This window comes from Engraulis encrasicolus, chromosome 15 (genome assembly GCF_034702125.1).
Source record: "Engraulis encrasicolus isolate BLACKSEA-1 chromosome 15, IST_EnEncr_1.0, whole genome shotgun sequence".
Lineage (NCBI taxonomy): Eukaryota > Metazoa > Chordata > Actinopteri > Clupeiformes > Engraulidae > Engraulis > Engraulis encrasicolus.
In genome coordinates this window covers 15288174-15298173 of record NC_085871.1, presented here as the reverse complement: position 1 = coordinate 15298173, position 10000 = coordinate 15288174, and the positions used below count along the sequence as shown (strand labels likewise).

Here is a 10000-nt window from a genome sequence, read left to right as displayed (position 1 = left end):
TGTGTGTGTGTGTGTGTGTGTGTGTGTGTGTGTGTGTGTGTGTGTGTGTGTGTGCGTGCCTGCTTGCATGTTTGTGCATGTAAATGTCAACTCTGTTTAATACAACTGCATGCAAATGCCTGTCACCACACAGCACATGGACACAAGTCACCACAGCAGTTGGCGGTAACGTGCCAGTGTGCAATGAACTCAACGCCTTCTCAAACAGACTTTAATAGTTTCATGACAGCAGGACGTGACAGCTAAATCAACAAAAGTGTAATAAAAATCAAGTTAATACAGTAGCTCAACACGTCAAATTAGTTTAGCAAACAGCTAATACTTTCCAGCAGATGGTACAAAAATGTTAACCCTTAACGCTCACACCTCCCATACTGAGGATATTTACATCTGCTCCAAAGATAATACGTCTGGCAACGTAAGTTCTTGTCCTAGAAACATAAGACCACTGAGACCACTAGAAAGCTGGAGTCTTCGTTTATCCGAATATTTGCCAGTTATAACTACTATACTATCGAGAGAAGAGAAAACTGTTGTCAAAAGAGAAAAGAAAAATCATAATCAAATATATCAATAATGTGTCGACATATTCAGCCACGGTGTATCGCCGATGTCATTCTGATGCACCAAACCCCAGCTGGTATCACAATTTTCTGTTGCTAATAGACTCAGTCAGGTCGCAATTTGACATAGTTATTACTATTATTATATTATTAGAATAGCATTGCTATTTATTTAGACCTGCAGACGGCACAAACAGTGTCGAGTAGCGTGAACTGCGATTCCAATTTGCACCGAGTAGAATGGGCACGAGACCTGTGTGTCTCAGGCGCCTATACCACTCAACATCCCCCGCTGTTGGCAGGAATATGCACACTTCTTTTGTCTTCATTTACTTTTCTACTTAGTATACAAGCTCTTCTACAAACATCCCGACCCCTGTCACCCTGCAGGTGTTGACTATTGAGTCTGTAACAGGCAAATTACGACACGCTTCCTCATCCCCCGTTGCAATGAACGTCGCCAGCATAGCGACAGTATACAAAGCAGCACGCAATATTTACCTCGCGTCTTGATCGGAAAAACCTTCCCTTCCTCATTATATAAGTCTCCTGCAGAAACAAACACTTCTATTGTGTACTTACAAGTGAATGAATGAAGGGTTTTCCTGTTACAGTCCCCATGATCGATAAATAGGCTATCGATAGTCTCCCTCAGGCACCATAACATGGGAAGTTCTACTGCGGCAGAAAATACACTCCTGTTTGCATATTACCTCATTTAGGGGCGAAATATATGATGAATACATATGTACAACCATGACAAGTTACCATTTGAATGCATTTGGTCGTTTATTCAGTAGATTTATCCACGTAATGTCACTGCAGAGTTGCTTCCGTCTTTCGAGTTGTTTCACAGGGGAGGAGTTGCTTCCGCAATGAACGCGGTTTGTAGTTTTGTAGTTTTCTTAAACAAAATACAATATAAGGCGTCCCAATGTGTTTAGAACTGAAGTAAAACATGCCTGCCACCTATAGAGGTGGAAGTTGAACTACATTTGATATCCTATTTGAAAAAAAACGACCGTTTTGTACAATACGGCATCTCGTCGACAAAAGTCGCCTGTGGCGCCCAGAGGGTTAAGGCCAAAAAGCCCCCAAAAAATACTTTTAAAAAAGCGTCAGCTAAGCGCAATGTAATGTAATGTAATGTAATGTAATACTCTTCCCAAAATTCATATTTGCATTCTCCATATGCTGTGCAGAATTTTGTCTTGGTTGTGTCTATGTTGGTTGTTTGTGGCCTTTCACTTTTGCTTCATCATTCTGTCTCTCTTGGGGTGTGTGTGGAGGTGGGGGACAGCCTAGCCCAGCTCAGCCCAACCCTAGCCCTGGCTCCGGGGTTTTTGGCGCGCCCTCTGTGTGTTTACTCAGGCCTACTGTCACACTGAGTTATTGGAGCACTGAGGGCGGCCAACAGGTGCTGGCAAAAGCCAAAGGACTGTGGGAAACCAATACTTTGATACTGACAGTGTGTGTGTGTGTGTGTGTGTGTGTGTGTGTGTGTGTGTGTGTGTGTGTGTGTGTGTGTGTGTGTGTGTGTGTGTGTGTGTGTGTGTGTGTGTGTGTGTGTGTGTGTGTGTGTGTGTGTGTGTGTGTGTGTGTGTGTGTGTGTGTGTGTGTGTGTGTGTGTGTGTTTGTGTATGTATGCAGGGGTGATAGTGAAAAAAAATCCTGAGCCTGAACTTTTCCCCCTGCTCTAACGACGACAAGATGCTGCATAGTGATGTAACATAGGCCTATTTTGACACATTATTCAAACATTTAATAGCCTGTGTATGACCATTATTCAAGCCTGATAGTAGAAGAAAACCCTGAACCTGAAACACTTTCTGAGAGAAGAATAACCTAATGGCTAATTATTATCAATGTTTTTATTCTTGCAAACTCTGTCAAGCCTGAAATCAGGCATGGAGCCTGAATACTATCAGCCCTGTGTATGTGTGTGTGTGTGTGTCTGTGTGTGTGTGTGTGTGTGTGTGTGTGTGTGTGTGTGTGTGTGTGTGTGTGTGTGTGTGTGTGTGTGTGTGTGTGTGTGTGTGTGTGTGTGTGTGTGAGTGTGTGTGTGTGTGTGTGTGTGTGTGTGTGTGTGTGTGTGTGTGTGTGTGTGTGTGTGTGTGTGTGAGTGTGTGTGTACAGTTTGATTAGTCTGGCCGCGTGGCAGCTTGATGCTAGGTGTGCATGACAAGTGGATGAGCAGCACGGATGAAATGAGACAAGCAAGTTGGTGCCTGTCAATCATTCTTCAAGTTCCTCCCAAACATCAATATTAGGGAGAATAGTATACTCAGAATCAGAACACACAGAAGGATGCGGGCACATATTATAGGCCTACAACCATATACACTACACAGAATACAAAGACACACAGCAAATGTACTGTATACACTAAAGACATACTACCTCTATCCCTGTCAGCTGTCCCTCTCATAGTTACACTCGTTCTCACAAATACTTGTTCACATTGGTCACACTCATGTACGCACACATGCACACATGCACACATGCACACACGCACGCAGGTGCACAAATGCACACACACATACACATTCACACACACACAAACACACACAAACGATCGCTAATGGCCCTCACAGACAATAGAAGGAGTGGAGGCTACAGTAAGTGGTCCATAAATGATCAAAGCCATAATGCGATAGACTCTGCCCACACACACGCACGCACGCACGCACGCACGCACGCACGCACGCACGCACGCACCCACCCACGCACGCACGCACACACACACACACACACACACACACACACACACACACACACACACACACACACACACACACACACACACACACACACACACACACACACACACACACACACACACACACACACACACACACACACACACACACACACACACAGAGTCCACATCACTTTCATTGGCTGGTTTGGAATGACATTGTAGCCTATACAGTTTTCTATGATTGATACTGCATGTTATATGTTAGGCCAGGGGTTCTCAACCTTTTCCAACTTGGTACCGACTTAAAATGTACACGGGGCCCATCTCTGATCCAATAAACAATTCAATTTAAAAAACGGTGATTACACATTTTAATTTGATTTTTAGACAATTATTTCAAGTTCCACTTGGTATATCTTCAGGGTCCACCCCCTTCACAGAGAACCTCTGTTGTAACCTCACTGTTACCAAAATCAATGACCAAGTCTTGGTCATGGTGTACGTACAACTCTTGGAAATGTCATATCCATGATGTTAGGATATAGTTGTGTTTTTAAGATAAGATAAGATAAGATAAGATAAGATAAGATAAGATAAGATAAGATAAGATAAGATAAGATAAGATAAGATAAGATAAGATAAGATAAGATAAGATAAGATGAGGTAAGATTAACTTAACTGTCTGTTTGCACAGAAATGTGTCTTTCATGACACTTCTCCACAATCCACATATTAACACACTTATAAAAAAACACATAAAACACAATATGGCCTATAGAGTCTGGTCATCAAGGTCCATAATCTATTAAGGCTATTAGCAAAGAGTGAAGAGGCCCATCGGCAGACCTTGAGAGTCTAGAGATCACTCTAACAAGGGACTGAGTGATAAAAGACCTGAGGAGAGAGGAGAGAGGAGAGAGGAGAGAGAAGAAAACGGTGTACTCACTCAACATAGTAGCTGCCATAGATGGGATCGTCGATCTTCTCCCAGCCATAGGGCAACTCTGAAAGAGAGAGAGAGACAGAGAGAGACAGAGAGAGACAGGGAGACAGAGACAGAAAGATAGAGAGACAGACAGAGAGAGAGACAGAGACAGACAAAATAAGTCAATTTGTATGGCACATTTCATTGACAAGTTATCAAAAAGAGAGTGAACCGTTTGTAAACTACTGAAAGTTCAATCAGTCAATACTGTGACAACAAAGTTAGAGTTAGAGAGAAAAAATGAAGAAAGATAGCAGTGTAGAGAGGGGTGGGGGGCAAAGGATGGGGGCAACAGAAGAATGGAGGGATAAGAGGATGCACAGTGAATGATCAGAGGAGGAAGGACTCTGGTTGTAGACTAGTCACCAACAAATCTTATCGACTTGCTCTTGTAAATATTCATGACACTTGACCATTTTGCCATCTCTTTGGTAGTTCGCGTAACACATCTGAATGTTCTGTTAACAGACTAACTAAATAAGTCATTAGGTTCAACCGCCACGTCTAGCAAGACAGAAAAAAATCAACAGACAGAGTTGCTGTGTGTGTGTGTGTGTGTGTGTGTGTGTGTGTGTGTGTGTGTGTGTGTGTGTGTGTGTGTGTGTGTGTGTGTGTGTGTGTGTGTGTGTGTGTGTGTGTGTGTGTGTGTGTGTGTGTGTGTGTGTGTGTGTGTGCGTGTGTGTGTGTGCGTGCGTGTGTGTCTGCGTGTGAAGATGTGGATGTGTCACCAGTACATACTGTACGTATGTCATTGAGGGTGAATAGGCGTACACTTGGGCACAGATCTGATTGGAGCTCAGATCTGCTCGTCCGTGCTGCGATTTCCCCGCCTCCCTGTCTGAGCGATGATGATGGCGACACGAGTCAGTTATATAAGAACTCCGTTTCCCAGGGGGCTCTGCGATTCCACCAGTTGGCGGAACCAAACAGGCACTGATGATAGATCTCGGTCGTCTTTGATTGGGGAAAAGCTGGATTTCATTTGAATATTTATGTTTTTTTCTTTTATTCTTTCTTTCCGGGGTGATTTGCATGATGTGAATATTCATGGGATGAAATCGTGCCACACTTCATTGAAGGGGGTTGTGTGTGTGTGTGTGTGTGTGTGTGTGTGTGTGTGTGTGTGTGTGTGTGTGTGTGTGTGTGTGTGTGTGTGTGTGTGTGTGTGTGTGTGTGTGTGTGTGTGTGTGTGTGTGTGTGTGTTAAATTAACAGACAGCATGTGAAGCAATTTGAACTGAATGGCTCAGACAGACTGTCCAAATCTGCTGTGAAACACATGCGCACACACACACACACACACACACACAAACACACGCACGCGCACGCGCACGCACACGCACACACATACACACACACGCACACACAAATAATGTTTGACTTGGAGTATGCATGCAGACATTTCAAAATGCACTGCGTGTGTGTGTGTGTGTGTGTGTGTGTGTGTGTGTGTGTGTGTGTGTGTGTGTGTGTGTGTGTGTGTGTGTGTGTGTGTGTGTGTGTGTGTGCGTGTGTGTGTGTGCGTGTGTGAGTGCGTGTGTGAGTGTGTGTGTGAGTGTGCGTGTGCGTGTGTGTGTGTGCACGTGTGTGTGTGTGTGTGTGTCCTTGGCTATGTTCACTGAGTCACACAGACAGAAGGTAAGCATAGGTCACTTGGTGCAATTTTCCCTCATCAGTTCTCTCTTTCTCTCTCTCTCTCTCTCTCTCTCTCTCTCTCTCTCTCTCTCTCTCTCTCTCTCTCTCTCTCTCTCTCTCTCTCTCTCTCTCTCTCTCTCTCTCTCTCATTCATTCCTTCATTCATTCTCTCGCTCTCGCTCACACACACGCACACACTATCACTCTCTCTCTCTCTCTCTCTTCCTCTCTCTCACACACAGACACCATTGCAACATCTTTCCTTTCTCTTTCTCTTTTTATTACTCATTCCCTCTCCATCCATCCTCCCTTCTCTGTTTTTACAGCATGTTCCTCATCCCTTTATTTTGATCTGTTTTATTGAAGAGGCCCTATCTTCTCATTTACACCTGTAACGGCGCAGTTCTCTAAACGACTTCACCTCTTTATTTAATGACACCATGCGATTACACCTCTTTATTTATTGACACTAGCCAATGTGATGCTGGTGTTGCTGTGCTGTGCTTCGTGGAGCTGCTACAGTATATCACGAAAGTGAGTACACCCCTCCCAGTTTTTGCAGATTTGTGAGTATATCTTTTCATAGGAAATGATCATTATTTACATGCCATTGTTTTATATTTTCATGCAATAACACAATGCAATGATGTCCAATAGGCTACATTTATGATTTACCATTCCCATGAAACACAGGTGACTATTACAATGGCAAATACATAACAATAACAAATGTGATTATATGTTCAGTAAACTTTTCTATGCTTATTATGTAAATATATGAAGAGTTTCGTAGCATTGTGCATATCCATTTTGGAACATTTTGGGAAACGGACATTTTTGTATTAGGCATATCATTGCATTGCATTGCAAAATGCATTTCATATTAGTTTTAAAGTATGTTCTCAAAATATTTGAATGGCAAAGGTTCACATAAGACAATAGGACTTCTGAACAGTCATTTCCAATAATAGCATGCAGAAGTCAAAACTCGTCTCTCTCCCTTTCACCCGTTTTAATCTTTTATTTTTCTCCGTCCCTCTTTTTCTACCCATCTCTTTCTCTCCTCTATCATTGCCAGTCTCTCTCCTTGGCCCCGGCGTTTTAAAGACCGCAGTGTGCTGTGCTGTGCCGTGTTTGTGTGCTGTTTGTTCAATGGGGATCAGAGGGGGATCTGTGGGAAAACAACCAGCTCCTCATTCATGTTAAACAAGACTTTGGCTTCCTCCCCCCCTTTTACTGCTTTCTAAAAACACTCTGCTCCCTGGCTCCATCGCTTCTGTCTCCCTTGTTTCCTCTGTATCTGTCTCGCTTTCTCTATCATGCTTCTCTCTCTCTCCCTCTCTCTCTCTCTCTCTCTCTCTCTCTCTCTCTCTCTCTCTCTCTCTCTCTCTCTCTCTCTCTCTCTCTCTCTCTCTCTCTCTCTGTCTATTTTTTGCATCTCTCTTTTTTGTTTTTCACTTCCTTGCTCGCATCCTTTGTCTGTTCTCTCTTTTGTTTCTTCTTTGTTGTGTTTCCTCTGTCTTGTTCTTTTCCTCTCTTCATCCAATCTATTCATCGTTTTGCTCTCCTTCCTGTTTTGTCTGTGTCCCTCGCTCTGCCGTTTCCTTGAAGCACAAACAAATCCTTCCCTGTCTCTTCCTTTTGTTGTTATATGCTCTACCAAGCGGACGTGCGCATGCTCTCCTCTCACACACATACACCGACACATATGCTCACCCCCCCAGCCCACAGTTACACACACACACATAGACACACGCACACACGCACACACACACACACACAGACACACCCGCACATTCAGGAAAAAAACAGATGAGAAAGTAAAGAACAACTGTACTCTATTCCAGGACAAAGCAGACGCATCTGAGCAGAGTTTGGGTGTCTGTGTGTAACTGTAGATATACAAACTAGTGCAGCAACCGGAAGAGGGGTGGCACCCAGGCGCGGCCGGTTCATTAAGGGCAGATGGGCAGTGCCCCCCCAAAGACTCTTCCTCTGAGAAAAGTAGATCCATTCAGAAATTGTAGATAAAATATGTATTGCAACCTCAATCACACTGGGAATCGTATTACATCAATGTTGTAGTTTGTGACGATCTTTGCGAGTGGAATCGGGTTTTATTTTTGTTGAGAAGTCTAGTTTACACCTAGTGTGGCTGTTTAACGTTAGGGTCTATGGCCACTGGCCTGGGCAGATTTCTCGGCGCCACAGCTAAGCCCGGCCCCCTCGCCCCGATCCCATTCTACAAAATTAGCACTGTAGCCTACTTAGCATAATATCATAACATAAGCGCGACTTTATGGACGCTATCAGGGCAGATGTATGATCTGCCCTGACCAATGACACGGTGGCCCTACCTGCTTTGAAAAAGACACAGCAAACATATTACTCCGCTCATCTCTAACCTGCCGCAAATTTCCCTCACAAAATCGGTGGATTAAACGGATAACCATGTCGGATTTGACGAAGGATATGTGTTGGCTGGTGAAGGATTCACGTTTGGGGTAGGTACAGTTTGTATATTTGCTATTGCAAAGTCTAAGGTTTTATGACCGAAGTCTTTGCATAATGGGTAACTGTCTGTTATTTAATTAAATTTGAGGGCTTGCAATGTTGAGACAGCAAGCAAATGTGTAGCTTCGTAAAGTATGCTGCTGCTACCCCCACGACTAGCCGACTAGTTGACGACATTCTCTGAGAAGCTGCGTTGGGCTTACTACATAGTTTAAAACAAAGCGTGAGGGATTAATCAAGTCTTTGTGAAATAGGGAAACTGGAAGTTATTTAATGAAATATCTGAGCTTATTGAGCTTGGGATGTTGTTGACAGCTTCATTTATGCTCAGTATTGTCTGCTGTGTCCCCGAAAAAGCTAAAAAATACACTTGCACCCGGTCCTGCCTAGCATTGCAGAACAGGAGCGAGTCTGTTGATGAGCTCCCCTGTTAAGTTTTAACCATGGCTACTCGTTTCGAAAATAGTCACGTCCTTCCCCGGTATTGATGGCATTTGGTTCTGTGGTGCATTTAAACCGGCAGCAAGGGGACGACTGACTGAATTGAATAGTGTTGCAGGGCTTTGGTTGCATCAATGTAATGTACGAACGGTGAAGGCGAGATGCTGTGCTGTGCTAGCCTTTTCCTGATTGCTGTTGCTGACCGGTTGCGTGGAGTGCATGTGTCGTGTTGCTTGTCGCAAACTCCAACTCCGCGAGCAGACAAAGCATTTTTCTTGTAATGTCTTAACATGTGTATGCAGTCACTCTGCTTAAATGAGCAAGAGAACTAGCTGCGTGGAGAGAACTGTCAAAAACAGCTTTCTTCAGAACAGAAGTTGAACAGATAACGCGCATGCCTGATGCGGTGTATCACGGGAGGTGGAGTTTTACTAACACACCAAACACTATGGGAAAACGCTCTCCTGTCTTGCCTACACACGCAATGAAACTCGTAAATTATACCGTATTGATTTAATTATTATGGACTTGATCGCCAAAATTTCTGCCCTGCCTGTTTCCCCAGCCACCGGCCGCTACTGGTGGCATCACTGTGAAACTTGCCCCCCAACGACATCACCAAAATCACAAATGAGCGTACACATCAGTGCCCCCCTCCAGCAGGGCACCAGAGGGTGCGGCGCCCGGGCAACAGTCACTGCGGGATCACCTGTCACCTGTAGGCCACTCAAACTGTCCCTGCACTTCCTGATACTCCTCCATTTCACAACACTCAATAATGGATGCATAAAAATCATTAGAAAGACCAATGTTGAACAAAACATTATTATTTAGGCCTACTAGGTATTATTAATGCTTTATAAATAATAATAATATAAATAATATAATAAATAATATGTTAGAGATTTTACAACCCTTTTAAAAAAATTATTTTCTATTCCTTTACAGAAAATAGTAAATGTTTAATAAAATCAACTTACCGATAAAATATGAACATAGCATTTCCTACTCATTTACAAACATTCGTTAATGTTTGACTTCATTAGTTAACAATTTAATACGATTTTAAAATGCTTTTTATGCATCCATTACTATAAAGTGTTACCCAATAGTGGTCCCACTCTACTAGCCTTCTGTATATACTGTAGTATAGGGCGTGCGA

At 43.4% G+C, this 10000-nt stretch overlaps 1 protein-coding gene across 1 annotated transcript in view; it reads right to left on the bottom strand.

The window, feature by feature from the left end:
* The window catches only part of magi2a (membrane associated guanylate kinase, WW and PDZ domain containing 2a), a 465595-nt gene that overhangs the window by 131797 nt on the left and 323798 nt on the right, over nt 1–10000 (bottom strand). The window contains exon 7 of the mRNA XM_063217120.1: nt 4211–4268. Coding sequence (XP_063073190.1) covers nt 4211–4268 — 58 coding nt within the window. The remainder of the gene's footprint in view (nt 1–4210; nt 4269–10000) is intronic.